At 34.6% G+C, this 23,086-nt stretch overlaps 1 protein-coding gene across 2 annotated transcripts in view; it reads right to left on the bottom strand.

Annotated features, from left to right (window-relative positions):
• Gnf1 (germ line transcription factor 1) overlaps nt 1–23,086 on the bottom strand; it is a 406,700-nt gene that overhangs the window by 50,442 nt on the left and 333,172 nt on the right. For both annotated transcript variants that reach the window (XM_090411514.1, XM_090411513.1), the window contains one exon: nt 6,230–6,443. In XM_090411514.1, the coding sequence (XP_090267640.1) occupies nt 6,230–6,443 (214 nt within the window). The remainder of the gene's footprint in view (nt 1–6,229; nt 6,444–23,086) is intronic.

Genomic DNA, 23,086 nt, shown 5'->3' with positions numbered 1-23,086 from the left:
CCAATTTTTTGTGTCATTGTCAATTAGCCAAATACGTAACATAGCTTCAACATCTTGATTTGATCGCTCAACAGATCCTTGACTAGCTGGATGTCTAAGTCTACCATTTACAATTTTGCACTTTGGCCACAGGCTTGTTAATTCTTGTATGACAGCAGCCGTAAACTCACGGCCGTTGTCGCTTTGAAGTAAATGAGGACAACCTACTTCCAAAAATATTTTTAATAGCTCCATTGCTACTTCAGCAGCTCTTTTTGTAGTCAACGAAGAAAGCTGAATTTTGTCGTGTGGTCCTGGTAGTTTAATAGCCATTTGTAATTTCTATCTGGTGTCGACTGTAAGTCAACTAAATTGACTTGGCCATGATGATTGAAGTTGCTAGATACAATTGGGCAAACAACGATTCCTTTGTTTGGAAATTTTTTTTTAGACTGACAGCCGTGCACAGCTTTAAAACTCCAGTACAACTGAAGTAGGTATTAGGTATTTCGATTTCAAACTATACAGCATTCCTCCGTGGCCAGTTGACTGATGGGTTTCCCGAAGTATGTGGTAAAAATTTTCCGTTGGTACTATTTTCACAATTGGATTGAATTCAGACTTTCTCTTCAAAATCAAAGATTTTTTAGTACCTACTTCCATAACATCGTATTTTTTTCTATAATAGTACTGTTTATGTGTCCGTTGCAGTTTAAGTAGTGGTGCTAATTTAAATTGTTCAATGATTGTGACAGCTTCTTCTATCCTTTCGCGAGTCCACAAAGGTTTTTCTTTTTCATGCCGCTTGTTCAAAAACGTCCTGACAGTTTCATTGAATTGTTCTTCAGATACAAATTCGGTCAGAGTTTGATTTTTTTCTATATCTGAACTCATTTTTCTATGGTAGGTACTTGATAAAACTCGAAATATAGAAAACAATAATAAAAATGCGTGCAACCTTCCTCGCGTAATGTTTGGCTGGCACGGACGCCAGAGGAGAGCTTGTATCCATGAAAAATGTTTAAAATTTCACTAAAAATATCCTTTTTGTTTTTAAAAATATCAGCTTAAATGACTACTGTTGTATTAACTATTCGACATTTAATAATGCATGGTTTATTAAATAAATACTTTTAATATCTAAACAATATCATTTCATCTTTCCACTGAAACAGTTAAGGGATTTGATCAAATCACTTACTTTCTTCAGGGAAATCACCCCACAGAGTTGTTATTTTAACATCTTCCGTGAATTGATCATATCCCTATTTTCATCATTTCCCTGCAACATATACACATCTAGAATCATACTCGTGTGCTTAGATTTCAGTATAGAAAGATGACATTATTTGCAGCTTCTTCTTCTTATTGTGCTATCTTCTATCGAAGGTCAGCGACCATCTTGGTGAACAAACTGCGCTCTTGTGCTAATCTGAGCAGTTGTGCACTGCTCTTTCCTGTCCATGTCTTGATGTTGTCAAACCATGATATTCTTTTTCTTCCTCTAGTTCCTTTGCCATCAATTCTTCCTACCAAAATAGTTTGTAGAAGTTGGTATTTGCTGTTTCTCATGATGTGGCCAAGATATGATGTTTTTCGTTTCTTGATTATTTGTACAAGATGTTTAGCTTTGCCAATGGATTTTAAGACATCTTCATTGGTAATTTTTTCTGTCCATGATATCTTTAGCATTCTTCTGTATAGCCACATCTTAAAGGCTTCGATTTTCTTGATGGTTGTCACCTTCAATGTCCATGTTTCAACTCCATAGAGCAGAATAGACCACATGTAGCATTTCAGCATTTGGCATCTGACTTCCATGTTTAGGTCTTTATTGCAGAATAGTGTTCTCATTTTCATGAAGGACTGCTGTGCAACTTCAATCCTTGTCTTTATATCTATTTCTGGATCCCACCATTCATTAAGCCAGCAACCAAGATATTTATATCTTGACACTTGATCGATATTTTTCCCATTGAGTGTCAGTTTCATTGATGAGGCTGGATGATCATGTATTTTGTCTTGTTGATGTTTATATTTATTCCCATTCGTTGGCTTTCTATGTATACTCTGTCAATGAGTTTTTGGAGATCCATAATGTTATCTGCAATTAGCATGGTGTCATCTGCATATCGTAGGTTGTTAACAATCTTTCCATTTATCGTGATTCCCTCTGGACGTTCTTCCAATGCTTTTTTAAAGATTACCTCTGCGTATATGTTGAACAGGAGTGGTGAGAGCACACATCCTTGTCTCACTCCTCTTTTGATGTTAATATCATTTGCAGCTAATTTTTACAAATGGCAAAATTGATAACAGGATTTAATAAATAATATTTAAAAACCAAACTTTCTACATCAACATGTTACTTCTCTGATAGCCTGTGTATAACATGTTATTTTTTTAGCCAGTAGATGTAATCTGCAAATCTTGATATAACATAGGTATATGTAAAAATTAAAACACACCTTGAAATGAAGTAGTACGAATTTGAGGAAAAGATGGAGTTCTTGAGTTCAACTCTATTGGCCTATTACAGAGAGATTTATTTACCATCACCTTTGTCAGTATGGTCAGCATGAACACCAACTATGTTGTTCTGCAGTTAATATGCAAATCTGCCTCATGGGAAAAGTCAGCATTCTCCATGAAAAAACCATGCAAAACAGCTTATGGTTGTCTCCGCAAGCAATTCAATGTGAAGTCTATGTATAAATATCAACTTTGGTGGCCAGTGGATTAGGTATCGACATTTCACTGAGAGGCAATGGGCTCAGTGACTGCGAAATGGGTGTTTGTAAAAGATCTTAGATACTAAATGCTTTTTAATGCATAATGTAACATTGCCTACTTGTCTGTTGGAGGGCAGAACAGTATTTCATCTTTTATAGTCAGAACTAATTTTTGGTGATCCCATCTAGAAAATAAAGACCATTTCCTGAAATGTTATGTCCAGTGATAATGACATGATATAATATAATATATTATTATACAATAGAAATGTAATACTCTAATGAATAAAAACATCTTATGGGTCACTCTAGTCCAGTGGTCGCCAAAGTGGTCGATATCGACCCCCAGGGGTTGATATAACATTGTTAGGGTGTCCATTCAGGCTCAGGGGTCAATAGAAAAATATAAGACATCATTGTATGGGTAATATTTAATTCAGTTAACTTGGATTACCTCCATCCTGAATGACATGCGATTAAGAGTGAATCGCAGGAACAGTGACATGAATAGGACCTGTAAGATGGAACAAGGTCATGAAAATAGTTACGGAGGCCAATCATGTAGGCCAAAATGACATATTTACCAATAAACGGATGTCCATGGTTCCTGCCCGTGGTACATCCTATACAGGGTGTTCGGGATAAATTTGACATATTTATAATTAATTATATTTTTCCGTAAGTTACATGTATTAACACACACTTCTCTTCATTTAAAAGTTTGGACCCTTCTTCATTCATATACAAGATGTCAGAAAGGATGGATAGCTGGAACCCACCTGAATCATGGAAGAGAATAACTTGTATCATGATGATTCGTGCCCGCCATCAAAATAAGGATATTACGACTGCTGCCCAATGCTCCCTGAATACAGTAAAAACAATCAGGCATGAACTAGAGACGTGCAATGGTGACTACGAGGATGTAGCAAGAAGAAAGATCCCTAGCAGACGATCTGATTGCGTTCGTACAGCAGAATTCCTCGCAAATCTGCAGGAACAGGTGTTGAAGAACCCTGGCATTGGAATTCGGGCTTTGTTCGTGGAGTTGCTAACTGTAGTCAAGCCCTGGATAACAAGGGTAGCCAATGGTAGGCCGTATGTATGGCAGCAGGATTCGGCCCCTTGCCACACCTCTGGGAAAAGTCAAAAATGGTTGTCTGAAAATTTCTACGACTTCACCAGTCCAAATGTTTGTCCTCCAAACTCCCCAGACCTTAACCCCATGGATTATTTTGTATGGGGCGCAGTTGAAAAAGACACCAATCGCACTTCCAGTAATACAAAAGCCCAGTTAATGGATAAAATTAAAACAGTTTTTGCGGCCCTTCCCAGGGAGACTGTAGCATCAGCTTGTTCGAGGTTCCGAAGCAGAATTGAAGCTGTGATCGATGCTAATGGTGGTTATTTTGAGTAAATCTTGTTGATAGTATTGTAATTAACTCTGCCTGTAATGTTTTTTTGTCAATTCATTAAATTTAATAGATACAAAGAAGATTTTCTTTTTCCTTACGAAACTGTCAAATTTATCCCGAACACCCTGTATATACCTATAGGAAGATTGTATTATTATTATTTTGTTATCTAAATTAAATTTTATATTTTATATATTATTTATCCCTCCTATCAAATATGTAATGTTAAGAAGGACGTCAAAAACAAAAACGTATTCCTTTGACGTTAAGCCAATATAATAATATATACAATATTATACATACAAGAAACACTATAACTATAAAATAAAAATCTAAAAAGTCACCTAAGCATCTTTTTTGCTTGTCCTGTCATAATTACGTAATAGTAAAATAGAGGGGGTCGATAAAAAGTTAAGAAACTGTTGAAGGGGTCGACGGTCAAAGAAGTTTGGGGACTCCTGCTCTAGTCTGTTATTGCAAGTAAAAGCTTTCATTTTTTTCTCTATCTTTGATAGTAGTCTAGCCAAAAGCTTCTGATTATCTTTAGTTATTCAGTGTCAATGCTGATACAATATTTTAAGAAGTGAATATTTTGGCTATCAATCCAGAGTGATGAGGTTCTATGCATTAAACTTGTCTTATTCACTAAAATTTAATATGAATTTAATAACCAGAAGGGAGAAAAAAAAAAAGATGGGGTGTAGGTGCTGGCTGTTATAATTTCCTTCATTTTTATTTATATTTTTTAGAGTATTAATTCATAACACCCCATCAGGACAAAATGAACTATGAATTAATTAAGTTTTTTTGCTTTTGCTAGATTCAAACTAGAACCTTCAGATCACGCAATAAGCAGTACGACCAAGTATTCCCCCCACCCCCGCAAGTTTCTTTTCACCACTAAAGTGGTTGGTTGTGTGTGCATGTGCATAAACAGGGGGTGATGGTTGTCCCCAGTGCAGACCTTTAGTCAAATTGGAGATAACCATTGTTCCTCAGGCAACTTTCTATTTCAGGTTCCTATATTACAATTCCTTTAATCCAGGATCTTTCCCTACTACTAAAGACCAGGTCACATTTCTTAGCATTTAATTACAGGTTAAAGCCAGATAATCCTTGTGAAGATCAAAAAAATCTCCCAATCTTAGAATACCAACACCATGAATCAGGGCCGGTCTGAGAGTATCTGATGCCCCTAGGCAAAGAAAATTTAGGCACCCCTATACATTGTCTCTCTCTATATTTTGCCATACTTGCACATGTACACCGAAGTCTTAGCACCCCTAGGTTCACCCCAATGTTTTCCTGTCTCACTTGCATGTTCTCAAGTTTGTATGTGGGATGAAAAATCTAAGTTATTCAGAAGGAAAACCATATCACTTCTCCATGAGACTGTCTAACTCATTATCTGAATTAGTAATGATTAATTTAGATCAACTGCAATGAACCCACTAACTGTGAAATTAGAAGTGAGAATGTCCCTCCATCTTGGCAAACAGGACACCGACTACTTGAAAATTTTCCAAAAAATGTCAGAGAAAAAGCATGACCCATATACAGACATTGTAAAAACACCTTGTTACTTAAGATAAGAAATACTTCAAATAAATTAAGTAGATTAAATCATAAGCAACTTAATTTCTCATAATGAACAAATCTGAACAGGAATATATGCAATCGAAATTTCAGAACCATAATCAGTTTTTCCATAATAATCATATCATGTAATGAAGAATATTTATGATATATCTATGAATATTTTCATCAGTGAAGCTTGTATTGAAATGAAACTGAATGAAATTTCATTTCAATACAAGCTACTGTGATGATCTTTTATAATATTATCACCATATTCACATATAGTGCAGTGTTCAACTGGAAAAAAAAAAAAAAAATGGATATAAGTTCAATTCCAGGGATTGTTATTTAAAAATAAACCTTGAAATTGAATTAGATCATGGTGGCATGATCTAATTCAATTAGATCATGCCACCATGATCTAATTGAATTAGAATACAACAGTTTGAATTAGATCATGGTGGCATGATCTAATTCAAACTGTTGTATGCTATATGAAATAACAAATTTCATCTTGTTACTTACTTTAGAATTAATTTTAGAGAATGGATCTTTTTGTTCTGACCATAATGACAATTCCATGATATTATCTACATCTTCCCTTAATAGGTAATAATGCTCCATGATAGAAAGGACTTCTCCTACTCCTTCATTTTCTTTTTCTATAAGTGGTTTGGTAATAAGGTCCCTCAGTAAAGGCATATACTCCATACTCAATTCTGTTTTGTTACCTGATATTCTGTAAACAAAGAAACTAATTTTTTAAAAAAAATTTCCAATAAACTTTTAAATGTGAGTGATGAAAATAATCAGTCACATTTAAATAAATAATCATCTCAATGTTCTAAATTTAAATAAACTAAAGTTAAAAAAATCAGTCACATTTCTGTATGTTGTTGATTGGTGCTCAAAGACTATGGAATTCTTCACTATGATTATGGATTATGATATTGTGGAACCAAGCAAATTTATCCCATGTCCATCAATTGTTCCTATAGTAAGATTGGAAATTCATATTTATAAAAGTAAAGTTTTTTATTTATTTATTTTATTTTATTTTTTGGAAAATTTCTATTTGTGAACTGTTACATCTTTAATGGAGCATGTACAATTTCCCATATTTTTCATAACTGGAAATGCTAAAAAGTATTATTTTTATTTATTTATTTTTTATGGTTCTTCCTCAAAATTATTCCTAACAGGTCTGAACAACACTCAGGACACAATGCTGCACATTTATAACTCATGCAGCACTTATATGTAAAGCAAGGGAGGAAATATGGCAGTAAAATGTAAATAAAAGTATGAAATTATTTAAGATTTGTGAATGGACTTTGCTTGCTGGTTAGAGTCCTTTTTTGTTAAGATTCTAGAATAGCAACTGTCTTGCAATTTTTCACCCCCCCCCAACACAGAGGATCAATAAGTTTGTCATTTTCTAGTTTAACTTTGGTCCTCATTGTTCATCAGGCTGTACTAATGATTGCATTCATTGTCATAAAAATTTTTGCTCTGTCTATCCTGCAAATAGGAAGACAAGGAAGTGTTATTCTGATTACAAGAACAACAAAAAAATGCAAGCTATATATATATACACTAACAGCAACAACAAATATAAGCCTGAAATGGATATGGTATGAGTGCATATGATGCAAGAGAAAGGAATAGTCAGCAATAGAGAAAACCCATTCATAACAAGTCATTACTGCATATGCATTCAATCAAATGGGCAATCTAAAAAAGCATTTACTTAAAAATTTATTTAAAATATTGCTATTGCTATATACTGCTTATGGACAACATATTTTACAACACTTTTTTCTTCATGATTAACTTATTTCTTGGTCAAGAAACATTAAGCATGCTAAATGTTATATGTGCTAAGCCAAACTTAGTACACTATTTTCCTTTAATTAATTTGCTTATTTTGCAATAATAAATTACTAGTATATTAAAAGTCATGTTTAGTTATGCAATGGCAAAGCATTAACTTGAAATTTTCATAATTGGAAAGGAAAACTCCACTAATTGGGAATAACTGTTGTTCATTAAGGTAATTCAGCTTTCTCTCTCATCAAAATATATTACATAGCTTTATTTTAGTTAGCTACTTAAGAGGAGAAAGATCTGATACCACAAAATATTCAAAACAAATTTAGGCAAATTTTGAAAGCAACTACAAAAGATATCTGATTATACATTCTTAACAGAATCAGCATCACTTACTTAAACCACTTTTCTCCTTGAATATCAAGGAGAAAAATCAATAATTTAATCAATAATTATGTCATTTTATTTTAATTGTTTAAAAGAGAAAGATTTGATGCCACAAAATATTTAAAATAAAGTTGTGTAGATTTTGAAGACAATTACAAAAAATACTAAATGTTTTGAATAATACTGGTAATTGGTTTAATTGAATAGCCAATTGTCAGTATTATTTCTCTTTCCAAGCTATTGGAAACTATGTAAGGAAAATTGACAATTAGACTGTCAATAAAAGTAGTAGAATTATTATTTCATTACTTTATGGCCACTTCTCATACATCCAGTTAAGAATTAAACATGATGATGTCCACATTCCTTAGAGTAGTAAGCAAGCCCTTTGCAATTTCAAATATATCAAATCCATATGGGCAAGAAACAGTTCAGATTTGACAATTATAATTATTTTTGATGATATCAATTGTTTCTATGGTTCAGCAAATCTTCATTCAACTTCTGGTATGGGGACCACATTTCTTAACAAGAATTAGATTTTATTAAGCTAAAAGAATACAATCCAGCAAGATTTGTACATCATTGGACTTATATCAGGGGAAAAGACCTACATAAATAAACTAGAAAAAAATTACACTTAACAGTTTTTCACTAATTTCAACACTCTATTATATACAAATGGAGTGACAATAAAACTGCTGATGTGCAAGCATCTGAACAAAGCTGGCTGCCATGTTCTGTGGCATGAAGTGTGTCATATCCCAGTTTGTGGGATATAGACATGCTTCTGATAGTTCCTTCTAATAAAATATTTCAAAAATGCAATTACATTATCTTACATCACAAATGTAAGGAACAAAATTGCTGTGTTACTTCTTTCCTAATGTATAAGATTTCTAGGTTCTTAGATCAACCAAACACTCCACATCCTTCCATAGAGGAACCGTTAGAATATAAAATTCATTGCTCTTGTGTAATTTGCTATGTGACAGAATGGTCTGGAGAGATCTGTGTATCTGAACACGAAGAGAATATCGAGAAGAAAAGAAAGAAGTACAGATCAGGATTAGCCTTTCACACAACAAATACAGGCCACCAAGTATTTTGGCAAAAAACAGAAATAGAAAATACTCCTACACAGTGTAACAAACTTTATGTAGGTTTTGATCCTACATCAAGTTTGGTCTACATTTATCAAAAATCTAACAACTGTGAAACTGGGATATGACACTGAAGTTTTTTTGTTATTATTATTTTTTAATACAAGTCTTGTTCCTTCTGAAGATGAATGCCTGATGACTTACAAAACTTGTCAGTTTGTAGTTTAATATAATAAAATTAAATTTTTGTTATGAAACATGTGGTCTCCATGCTAGAAGTTAAACGAAAATATTCCTTTCATCTGGAAGGCCCTAAAGTTATAAATCAGGAATTTAATAATTTTTATATAATAATTAATATGGTGAATGTTGTCCATTCGTAATGCTATGAAAGGATGAGTAATTTTTTTTATATTTTTGCTAATAATACCGAATGAATTTATTGTTATATAAGTGTGCAAGATAGAGTGAGTTATTTGGATGTAAGTAACATTTCCTTGATATTAGATATATCGTTGGTATGGCACCTATGCCTAGCAGAACAATGGTGAGCAAGACATATTTCTTTGGTGAACTAAATAGATTTAGTTTAATCCTTTATCCCAGTGAGAGCAAACAAAGTTTGCGCCTGAAAATATCTTCAGGACTAAATATAGTGTTGTACTATCTTATCCAGTAAGTAGTGCAACACCAAGGCAACTCGTGGCAAAGGTGGAGCAAGCTACCAGGCACTTCTAACCCAGTATCTCCCATAATGCAAAACACATTTCCTATGTGGATATGTATACTTACTGTTATGCATTAAAGGGATTGGCCATTTAATGCATAACAGTAAGTATACATATCCACATAGGAAATGTGTTTTGCATTATGGGAGATACTGGGTTAGAAGTGCCTGGTAGCTTGCTCCACCTTTGCCACGAGTTGCCTTGGTGTTGCACTACTTACTGGATAAGATAGTACAACACTATATTTAGTCCTGAAGATATTTTCAGGCGCAAACTTTGTTTGCTCTCACTGGGATAAAGGATTAAACTAAATCTATTATAGTCTAACCTAGTGATAAATAAATTTTCAACACTTGTCACAAAAGTTGAAAGATTTGTGGAAAGAGAGCGAAACTGGTGAGCGTGTGTGAGTTTGTGTAATAAATGCTTTTGTGATATGGAGAGAACAGTTCATGTGATAGTAAAGTAGAGCATTGACACGGCAGATGATGGAAAAGTTTCGAGAGAAACAACGGGAGCTACACCTGGCATTTATTGATCTGGAGAAAGCATACGATAGAGTGCCAAGGCAAGAAGTCTGGAGATGTCTGAGGGAGAAGAAGGTTCTGGAGAAATATGTCAGGTTGGTGCGGGAGATGTACAGAAATGTGAAGACAAGTGTTTGGATATGTCTGGGACAGACAGAAAGTTTTCAAGTAACAGTTGGCTTGCATCAAGGGTCAGTATTAAGTCCATTTCTGTTTAACATTGTGATGGAGGTGGCGACAGAGGAGGTGAGAGAAGATGCACCTTGGACAATGTTGTATGCAGATGATATCTTGCTGTGTGCAGATTCAAGAAAAGAAGCAGGAACTAAACTGGAAAGATGGAGAAAAGTACTGGAAGAGAGAGGTATGAGACTGAGCAGAAGTAAGACAGAGTATATGTGTTGCACAGTGGGTGGCGGCCAGGAGACAGATCTGGAGCTGGAAGGAAATGTCATCAGGAAGGTGAGGGACTTTAGATATTTAGGTTCAGCAGTGGAAGAAGATGGAGGAGCTGAGAAGGAAGTGGGATGCAGGATACAAGCAGGTTGGAGGAACTGGAGGAAGATGGTTGGAGTGTTATGCGATAAGAGGGTGCCGATCAATCTGAAAGGCAAAATCTATAGGACAGTAGTGAGGCCAGCTATGATGCATGCTATAGAAACTGTGGCCCTGAGGAAAAATAACATCAGTAGGATGGAAGTAGCAGAGATGAGAATTCTTAGGTGGATGTGCGGTGTGACCAGAAAGGATCGTCTGAGAAATGACTATGTAAGGGGAAGAGTGAAAGTTACGAACTTAGGAGCGAAGATACAGGAGGCAAGGTTGAGATGGTTTGGTCATGTGATGAGGAGGGAGGATGAATATGTGGGAAGAAGGGTTATGCAGATGGATGTGCAAGGAAGGAGGAAGCGTGGGTGGCCAAAGAAGAGATGGAGGGAGCTGGTAGAAGAGGACTTGAGGATGAAGAACTTGGATGTGGTGACAGCCCAAGACAGGAGGATGTGGAGGAGACTCATCATCAACAGTGACCCCACTTAAGTGGGAGAAGCTGCAAAAGAAGAAGAAGAAGAAGAAGAGAACAATTCATGTGACAGTAAAGTAGAGCATTGACACAAGGCCAGAATACGTAAATATCAGTGATAATACTGAAAGTGGGGTGGCAGAAGTTCAGGAGAGTTGTAGAAGACCCGAATAAAGAAATTATGTGTTTGCATGTAGTCCTTCACAGGACAAAGTGCGAGACTGAAATGCTGCAGAAATGACAAGAGATCGGTGGAACTGAAAACAAAAAAACCAGAGGTCCAAAGCCAAATTGAAAATTTTAAGAATAATCAAGAGAATGAGCATAAGCAAATAATTACTGTATATTCCGGCGTATAAGTCGACTATTCAGCATTGAAAAACAGTACTAAATTTTTTAGGTCGACTTATATGCCGGGTCAAAAATTGATTGCTTTCCAAGAAAAAACTAGTACGTATCATACTCTTCTAAATTTATTAGCAACATACAAAAAGGGTAAATAAGTAAAAATATTTCAACTTATATCAAATTTATTTAGAGAAAAAATTATTTACATGTTATATAATTATTTATTTACAAAAGAAAATAGGTAGGTAACTACATAATTAAAATTTAATTTTCACTGTCTGAATGTATGAAAAGTTCATTGTACTCTGGTTCTGTAATTTCTTCTGGTATATCGTCATATAAATTATATTCGTTTTCTCCATCAGATTTAGCATCAATTTTGTCATCATTGTAAACAAAATCATCTTCCGAGCCATCTAATTGGTTAGACATAGCACATTTTTTAAAAGATTTTATTACTGTATCTGGTTTTATTTCATCCCATGCTTTCGCTACCCATTCACACATAGTCACCAAAGACGCATGTCGCATTTGTCCTCCTTTTCTCTCTTTTCTCTCCTTGCATCCATGCATTCCACTGTTTTTATAAACTGTCTTTAAATGGCTTGTTTATACAAACATCCAACGGTTGCACTAGTGAAGTTAACCCACTTGGAATCACTGCCATATTGGTATTATTCTCTCTTAATAAAGATTTTGTGTTCTCCGTTAAATGGGATTTGAACATGTCCCACACTAAAAGACTGTTTGGATTTTTTAATGCACCTTGTCGTGTGTTCCAAATATTTTTTATCCACAGCTTAACTCCTGCTTCGTGCATCCAACCATTCTCATGAACACGGACAAAAACGTTTCTTGGAATTTAATTTTGATCTTTGGCATTGTTTTTCTTTTAAAAATTATCATAGTTTTTAATTTAGTACAATCAGCCATACAAGCAAGTACAACTGTGAAATGGCTTTTTTCATGTCCAGTTGTTTTTAAAGAAATAGTTTTATTTCGTTTCAATTCTACTGTTCTATTCCTGATCATGTCAAACATAACTGGAGTTTTAATCTATATTTCCGATTTGAGACAATAAATAATTTTTTTGCTTTCTTTCAGCAATTATAAATCTTTGAAAACTTAATAACTTATCATCCAAATCCTTTGGCAGCTTCTGTGCGATTTTCGTTTTTAGTCAAAGCACTAAATTTTTCCTTTCCATAAACCGGCTACACCAACTCACTATAGCTTTGAAGTTTTCACTGTCCTTTTTATTTGCTTTGCCCCACTTCAAAGCAAATAAAGGAATATTATTTCTCGTTATAATGAGTCCATTTTGGCGATTTTCTCGAACCCAATCCACAACATTATTTTCCAGAATAGGCCACTTATAAATTCCTTTCCGTAATGCGCACTTATTTTTTGGCATTTTCATTATTAAAGTTTCATTTTTTTCTCTAATCGCGAACTAGTTTTTCATTTACTCCGAACTGACATGCAGCAACACAGTTAGTATTTTCTTTTGCAAATTTAATCACTTTGCACTTAAAACTCGCTTCATATTTCATTCTTTTAAAAGGAGCCATTGCACTTTAGTTCACTATTGGTCAACTGGTCAATACGAAAAAGAAATTTTTCGAGTCAACTTATACAATGAGTATACTATATAAACTCAAATAAACTCAAACAATTCCAATATTCGACTTATATGCCGGAATATATGGTATTTACTGTGATTCTATGATAAGGGGAGTTTTTCATGAAAGCACTACAAAATATTCCCTGGTGTGAGAATTCATTACATTAGTAATGCTGCGAGAATGCAGAAAGGTAAGGTGAAAGAATTAATTGTTTGGTTGGAACCAATGACCTGAGCAGAAATTTCACGTGTTGGTGACAAATGTATACAGCTTTATTCCTTTCTCCGCTTCAACACGAACTGACTCGTCTTGGCACCCTGCCAGCTATGGTTATCTCAACTGTGGGCAGACTACACTAATGCTAGAAATATCAGGAATAAGAGGGAAGAGTTTTTGACATTGGTTAGTGCAACCTCACCAAAAGTTATTAGCATTAGTGAAACTTGACTAATAGCAGATAGCATAGTTACAGGGATAGAATGTACTGCTGATGACAGCAGATGAACTGCAGCCAACAAGATCAGGAGTCAGCTGGACAGATGACAGTTCTTTTGAGTCAATCTGGTGTGAGATTGAGGCCAACAGGACAAAATATAAAATTGGTTGCTGCTATAGGCCAGGAATTGATGTGGAAGATATGCACCAGCAGATTAGTACAATGAGTGCAAGCTGAGTAATTATTATGGGGCCTTCAACTTTGGAGGCATAGATTAGAAGGAGGAAAGATCATGTGGCAGGAAGGAAATTGAATTTATACACTTACTGACAGACAATTACTTGAAACAGAATGGGATGAAGGGCACGCTGGGTATGAGAGTGTTGGATCTTGTTATTCATATATAACAAGTTCAGAAGAGACCTGTCCTTAACTAAGGTGGCTACACTGCCTCCAGTTGGGGAAAGTAATCATGTGGAAATGCCAGTTAAGAAGGGTTATATATGAAACTATAAGGCAGGTGATTATAATATACTTAGGAGGCAGTTGAGGCAGGACCATGGCATAAAGATTTGCAAGAGAAGGATGTTCAAAGTGCATGGGGATAGTTAAGGGATATCTGGAAGAAGCAATATCACACTGTATATGCAAGGTCAGGAAAGTAAATCGGATATAATTTAGATGGATGAGTAGTATCATTAAGCACAAGCTCCAAAAAAGAATGTTGTGGAGGGTGTATAAAGAGAAAGATCACCAACTAACTCATGAACAGTACAAGGATCGGGCAACAAAGGTGATCAGTGTGGTAAGGAAGGTAAAATTAGATTATGAGAAGAAATTATCCAAAGAGATGAAAGGAAATCAAATCCCAGTGTTTTTTTTTGTCATGTGGCAAGTAGGAGGAAGAATAACTTTAATGAGTGCAGATGGTAGAGAGGTAACAAAGGTAGATAAAATCGAGCTACTGAGTGTCCATTTTGCAAGGAATATCATCCAAGTGAAGATATTGTTATTATGACAGAGGTGACAAGGATTGATGCAAAAACAGAGGTTTAAGAATTGGAGGTACTTTGTATACTGAAGAATCTGAAGGCAAATACAGCTGTGGGATTGGATGGGATATTGAGTTTTATGAGAATGTGCAGGTGATCTAGCAATGCCTTTGATTAGGCTGTTTAATTTAAAGTCTCAGCTCTGGCAAAGTCCCAAGAGAGTGGAAGGATGGTAAAATAATTCTCTAGCATAAAGGAGGATCTAGGTCTGTGGTAGCAAATTATAGACCAATTAGTATCTCAGGAGTGGTGGTAAAAGTAACGGAAAAGTTGATCAAAAAGAAAATTCAGGAATAGGTGAATAAGAATAACGATACTCTATGCAGGACAGCATGGTTTTGTGAAGGGTTGGTCATGCCTTAATAATCTACTAACTTTTTATAATAGAGTGACAACTGAGTTGGATAAAGAGAATGGCCACATGATGATACTGCTGGATTTTGCAAAGATGTTTGGCAGGATACTACATGGAACTCTGTTACACAAACTGCAACAAATGGGGATGGATACGAAACTGGTGATATGGATAAAAGAGTGGCTGATGGACAGATACCAAAAAGTAGTATATGGAGGAGCAGAATCCGGGAAAAGACAGGTTACTAGTGGTGCAATACAGGGACCACTGCTATTTAATCTGCACACAAATGATATAGGAAATAATTTGAAGGGAGATATTCAGTTGTTTGCTGATGATGCAAAGTTGGGTAGGATAATGGTTAATCAAGGTGATGTAGAGGGCTTGCAGGATGATTTGTATAGGTTGACATGGGCAAAACATAATGGATGTCAATTTCATGTTGAAAAGTGTAAAGACATGCATTTTGGGATACAAAGATTACAAGCTGTGTACCACAGTGAGGGAACTGTCCTCCAGGAAATTGATGAAACCAGGAATTTTGTGGGTATAGAGAGTTCACATTTAGAGGAAACATATTAAAGTATCCAGGGTGGCTCACAGGATTACTTGGTTATTGAAGAACACGCTAACAAGCAGAGATAAGGTAGTTATTATTCTTGTTATAAGTTTTGATATGACCACATCTGGATTATTGTCTGCAGGTCTTATTACCTGTTTCTTGGGAATGATAAAGTATTGGAGAAGATCAAGGGTGAGTGACCAAGATGATGAGTGGTCTGTGGGATGCTCCCTAAGAGGATAGACTGAGGGTTTGTTGATTACAAAAGTTGGTTGATAGGTGAAAAAGGATGGATATGATAGAAGTATTTAAGTTACTTAAAGAATATTATAGTACTGATGCAGGGGAAATGTTTCAACACTTGGATAGAGTGAGCAGAACAAGAGGTCTTTCCTGGAAGTTGGGTAAGAGTGTGATTAACAAGGGCATGAGGATTAGATTTTTCACTTGGAGAGTGGTGAATGAATGGAATGGGTTGGCTGAGTCAGTTGTAAGTGTCTTGTCTGTTAGTAGTTTCAAGGAGAGGTATGATAGATACTATTGCTAGTTTGGGTCTCCCATGATGAGTCTTAGGAATCTATGAAGATGCCCATGTAATAATAATAATTTAATTTTTATTTAATAATCTTCTATGTAATAAGTAATTAACTTTAACTTTATAAAACAAGTTTCATGGATGTCAGAAGAGAGAGAGAGATAGATGCTACTTTTTTATTTTTATTTATTTTTTTTATAAGCATAGCCATGAAATTGCATGTTAAATAAATTGAGCAAAATATGGCACTGAAGTATGATTTCGACATTTTAAATTGCTGTAATTACTATGATAGAGCAGTTACTCGGATCCATTTTTTTTTTTTTTGCTATGGGCGTCAACTGTGTTTTTCAAAAAAGTGTTTTCTTCAAGAGATAAGAAACTGTGCCCACACCAGCTTCCACTAAAAACACCCTTATGAAGTTTCATCACATACTAGATGGGCAGTAAATCGAGGCATTTCTAGTGAAGGAGAATGTCACTAATGATTACACCACATAGGTCAAAAAAGATTTTCAGAAAAAATTGACAAATGATTATAAAAGTAGATTAGAGACTTTTCTGTCTGCACCTTGTTTTGTTTCAGCCAAATGCTCTATAGTTCATCAATATTGATAATCTTGGAAGATGTATTTAATAGAAAGAAGAGTGATAATCCGTTATTTGATCATGAATTATGGTGAACTTTAAAATTAACTTTCAACCTTTATAGATACGTTGTTTCTTAAGTTTGCATTCAGTGCCAAATGCAAAGGAAGAATTCAAGACTAAGGAAGGTGAAGTGAAATATTTTTACAAATGTTTCAAAACTCTGAGAAATCAGTGCAGACATAAACAAATAAAAAAAAAAAAACTACTTTGAAGGTGCATAAATATTTAGCACTAACTTTCCCATTCAGATATTAAGAAATAATAAACACATTCCTCTTAACATTAGAAAATCACAATACCATGCAAAAGATAGTTTCACAAATATTAACTCTGTATAGGCATTAAAGCATGCAAAATTCCCATGAAGCTCTAAGAAATCAATAAGGATGTTGAATGACCTTAGATGTCAAATTTTTGAGTTACTGTTCTTAGGAATTATGATTTCTGTGTTGTGGCAGGTGTTAAAAATGTCTTTACCATAAGTTCCTCTTGCTATGTACACATGCAACATTCTTGAATTTGATGCTCCAGTAACATAATATTAACTCTATATAAGCATTAATAGCATGCAAAATTCCCATGAAGCTCTAATCAATCGATCAATCAATCAATAATAAATACATTTTTCTAATGCTTTTTCATTATAAAAATGTCAAGATAATGTTGATAAAGACATTTTTAATGTCAATACAAAGGTGGACAGGTAAGAGGATGGATGCCTCATGGTCTTAAAAGTTTTAAGGAGAAACAGATAACACTTCATGAAGAGGAGAAAGAAGCCACTGTTCTGCTATTTCTTTTTTCTCATATTATTTATACTTGATTATATTACTGCCTTGCATTAATAACTACATACTGAAATTTAATTTTGATGTGCATCTTGTGAATGAAACTAGCAGAAATAACCTTTAAAACATAAACAATAGCGAGTGATTAACAGGTGAGGGTTTTTAAATCAGACTTGCATAAAATTTGAGTTAAGTTCGAAGAACGTAACTCAAATTTTTTGCAAGTTTCTATTCTCCCTCTCCTCAAATGTTATTTCATTTCTATCAATTACAAATAATTTTATACATATGCTTAAAAATTTTATTCAAATATATGCCTATAATAATTTGTGAAGAAATCTGTGCATAATAGGCAAAAGTAATTACCGTATTTTTCAATAGATAATGTACACGTTATCTATACAAAAAAAGTCTAAATTCGTTAAAAATGAACATGCACGGAATACATTCAAAAGGTATGAGAGGTAAATCAAATGTGATAACAAAGCTAAGGTAGAAGTATTACTTAATATTTATTAAACATTACACTATTCAAATCCAAAAAATTCTTCATCAGACTCAATATTGAAAGAATCAATTGCGTTAAAAATTTCGCTTGGTATTTCTTCAGCTTCATAATCATTGTCACCGGACACTACTGCTGTACGTTTTCACCTACAGCAGCCCAACTTTCTACAATCCACGTAACTATATCTTTATATGACGTTCTTTTCATCTGCCCTGTTTTATTATATTCATGGATGCCATTCATCATCCAGTCTTTCCACTTAACCTGCAAAATGTCTTTGAATGGTTTATTTACTGCAAGATTGAAAGCTACTAGCAACGCATGTGCTTTTAAAGAATTCCTCTGTCTGTACTCCCTAACTCTACCGCTAGTTGGCACATGTGCGTTATCTATACAGCAAAAGGAGTGATGAAAATGTTGGGGTATGCATTATACATTAGGTGCACGTTATCTATCGAAAAAATACAGTAGTTTTTATGTAAATACACCTGAATCACTAATCAACAGTAATGAACTACGTAGGCTATGTTATCAAAAAAAAACAGTACACATTCACAATATAGTGCATTTCAGAATATCATAACTGACTGAGAAACATCTCCAGTTTGTATCAAGTAATTGCTGATCAATTACTTTTATGGAAGCAAGTTATATCCATTTTCTCCCCAACACACTAAATTAAATCTTTTGAATATTCTGAACTTCATGTGCAATCAAGCAATAGCACAATTCACAAGCAAATCTTAGGAGCATTTCCGTACTTTGCATTGTTCTTTCCTTCTCAACAGCTATCTTTTACAATTTTAATGGCTATTTTGAGTTCATTTCAAACTCTTGCTACTCTTAATGAAGAATTTTTTTAATATCTTTATTCTGTTCTGTTCATTAAATTTTACATTGTTTTGGTTATAAGAATATCACACAATTCATTTTCTTAGTTTCTCCCACCTTCCCCAATTACATTAATTCAAATGCCATCTAAATGTTTTACAAAGAACTTATAAAATAAAACTGTTCAAACCAGTGAAGACACTTACAAATATATATAAGTTAACAGTCTATTTCTTTCATCAATATTATGTCATCTTTCTGTCCAAGTAATATCATTAAAATAAAGATTTCATTCAAGCAGCTATGCTCATTTGGTGATAAAGTATGCTGTTTAAATATATCAATGCTCTGATTATTACTATATGAACAAACAACCTTATATACATTTTATTCAATTTTTCACCTAAATAGAAACTTAATAACTAATTTCAATAAATGGCTGAAATCTAAACAGATGATGAATATTTTAAACGTAATACTGTACCACAGAGTCGGATTGCAGAAGATCCATTATTCACACAGTACCTATCATACTTCTCTTTAAACTGATTCACTGACAACCACTTCTGGCAACCCATTCATCACCTTCCAAGCAAAAATCTATTCCTAACACCCTTGCTAACCACCTCTTGCACAATTTCCATGGGTGACCCCTCATTCTCTCCTATCATGCACTGATAAAAGTCTTCAGTGTCAATCCTATAAAACTTTTTCAATAACTTATATGCCTCTATCATGTCTCCTCTTCTTCACTTATCAGCAAGTTTTTTAAAGCCCACGGACCCTCAACCTATTCTCATGAGAAGCAATCCACAGACCTGCCACAATCTTTGTCATTCACCTTTGAATCCTCTCCACCAATTCTTCATCTCCCCAAAGAACCCAGGTGACCAGATCTGCACCCAACAGTCCAGATGTGACTTTATTAAAGCCTTACGAAGAAGAACAATAAGTTCTCTATCCCTGCTTGTTAGTGTGTTCTTCAACAATTGCATAATCTGATCTACTGTTTTGTATAGCAATATGCTCTCTAAACTTCAATTCTTATTCATAATTGCCCCCAACTCCTTGGCCTCATCAGTTTCCTGCAGATCAGTTCTATCAATACAGTATAGAGTTTGTGATCTCATCTTCATCCCCCAAAGTGCATCACTTATTTAAAATTTATTTAAACTTACCATATTTACTCGAATATAACTTACACTTTTTTCCTCTAAAATGAAAGATAAAAAATCACGCGAGATATATGTGGGGATTTTCAGAAACTAAAGTTTTCAGGAAAAAATTGAAAATGGGTATGACCTACCAAGAATCTCCTATTCACTATTGCTACTTCCAGCCTTGAGAACGGTTTCCTTGTGTTCATCGTCAAAGTCATCTATCCAAATAGCGTCATCTTATTTCCCGTTATTTCAAGCAAAATTACCACCAATTTATAACACTTGAGATACATAGTGAACAATTCTTTATGAATGACTAATGAGAAGTGAAAGCAGAGTGCAAAACAGACAGCAATGGTAGGCCAGTAGAGATAGAGCAACTATGAAGACTGGTCCTGAATTCTGTCTTTCACCAATTTCTCTAATACCTTAACCACAACTCTTGAGATGCCAATTGGGCTATAATTTTCTACTTTTGACTTAGAACCTGCTTTATGCAGTGGGACTATTTTGTCCTCTTTCCACTCCATTTTTACCTTCCCAGTACCGAGGCTTAAATTGGTGCAGTATTAACAAAAGATCACGCAAGTCACAACTGCTGAGTTAAAATGCTAATTCTCTTCAACTGAATTCCATATATCTGAAACTACCATAACAATATTCACTATATATTTCTTAGTTTTAACAACAGGGTGGTGTTTTGCCCATTTATTGTTCCGACAGAACTTCTCATCACCGTTTGTACTGCTTCCACGTCACAGGGGTGGGCTAACTCACACAAAGTTTCAACCCTTCGGTTGAATTTTATTGCTGCTTGTTTGCATGCTGCTTCTGCGCTGAGCTGGAGGGCAGACTTGCACACATTATTTGGCATGTTCCCAGTAGAATTTTATTTGAAGTTAACCTTGGGGATCTGTCTTAATGACACTGAGAATTTAAAATGCAATCAAACAAATACTTATTTCATATAACTGAAAAATTGGACAATATTTTTTTTTTTTTTTTTTTTTTTTAAAGTTACATTCTGTTTGGAAGTGCAACATATGGTTCTGCTTGAGTTTCTGTTGGATGGGACATCTGATTCATTAGTTAGTGCCGTTTTTATCCCAGTTGTCTCCAATTGCACTATTTGTTGAGATATATATTACATAGAATGCAAATATCTATGTACCTTATTCAGTGATACAATAAAACTACTTGTTTTTCTTGTGTATGCAGTATAGTAGCTGTTGGGGAGGGCATGTTGTTTATTGTGGAGATTGAGCTAGTATCGCCCCAACATGAACGTGTTTAAACTTTTTTTTCTTGTATGCTAAAAAACTTTTTTCGTATATAAGGTATATGTGAAACTTTTTAATTTCTTTTGTCGTAAAGTAAAATCAGCGGTGATAGTTATATTCGAGTAAATACGGTATTTAAAATTTATGCATCACCTATTTAAGCCATCCTGCAAGATCTCTACATCACTTTCATTTACTATCCTTCTCAGTTTTGTTGCATCATCATCACACAACTGAATACTTCCTGTCCAATCATTTCCTATATCACTGATGTACAAATAAACAACACAGGGCCAAATACATCGGCCACCTTCTAATCCAAATTACCAGATTCACATCCATCCTTATTTGCTTCAATTTATGCAAAGAGTTCTGTGTAGAATTCTATCAAACACCTTTGCAAAACCCAGCAGTACCATTTTCCTTATCCAATTCCACTGTCACTTTATTATAAAAAGTAAGCAAATTACTAAGACAAGACTTAACCCCTTCATAAAAACCATGTTGCCCCTTATTTATCATATTCCTATTTACCCAGTCCTGAATTCTGTCTTTCACCAATTTCTCTAATACCTTAACCACAACTCATGAGATGCCAATCGGGCTATAATTTTCTACTTTTGACTTAGAACCTGCTTTATGCAGTGGGACTATTTTGTCCTCTTTCCACTCCATTTTTACTTTCCCAGTACCGAGGCTTAAATTAAACAGCTTGGTTAGAGGAACTGATAATTCCCTTGCACAATCTTGTAATATTTTTTTAATACATGGGCAGATATGCCACCTAAACCCCATTGCTGTGTTTGCATTAAGGTTCTGCTATATTCAACCACTATTCACCCACCAGTCAATATCACATTGAGCATTGCAACAGTACACCCTTGCAAAATGATTACTCAGTAATTCAACCGTTTGGTTTATTTCTGTTACCTCACCACCATCAGCAGTTTTTAAAATCATCCTTCCATAGTCATTCCTCCTTTTACTTGCCACATAGTAAAAGAACTCTAGGATTTTTTGGCCTCATCAGCTAGCTTTCTCTTATAATATGCTTTGATTTTACTTACCATAAAGGTCACCCTTCTTGCCTGTACCTTCTACTGCTCATGGGCATGCTGATTACCTTTTACTTTATATTCAATCCACAACTTTTTCTTTGTAACTCCTGCTTAATTACTATTCATCCACCTAACTCCTACCTGATTTATCATTCTGACTCTGTACCACACACACACACACACACACACACACACACACACACACACATGACTTATTTATCATATTATATATTATACATATAATATTTGTATATTATATAAATCCTTCCTTTCATCAAACTCACTCCACGCTATTCCTCATGCACAATCTGGGCATTGACTCATTTGTAATCATAGTTCTCCATCTCAGCTCACCTCTATCATACCATGGCAAAACACTCGCAACTTTTACACTGTGTTCTCTTTGCATGCACTAGCAACTCTTTCATATCTTCTTGCATACCACACTTTTCACTTGCTAAATCATTTATACCTGCCAAAATAAACATCTCCTTCAGCTTCACTCTCTGCATCTTCACAGCATCACTAACATCCTTAATTTTGGCAACAGGAAAACATGATTTTGTTTACACAAACATATTAAAACAAATAACTTAA

This window comes from Typopeltis vanoorti, chromosome 21 (genome assembly GCF_054136105.1).
Source record: "Typopeltis vanoorti isolate ZY-2024b chromosome 21, IOZ_Tvanoo_1.0, whole genome shotgun sequence".
NCBI classification, from domain to species: domain Eukaryota; kingdom Metazoa; phylum Arthropoda; class Arachnida; order Uropygi; family Thelyphonidae; genus Typopeltis; species Typopeltis vanoorti.
Note: the sequence above shows the minus strand (reverse complement) of the source record. Positions and strands in the feature narration are given on the sequence as shown.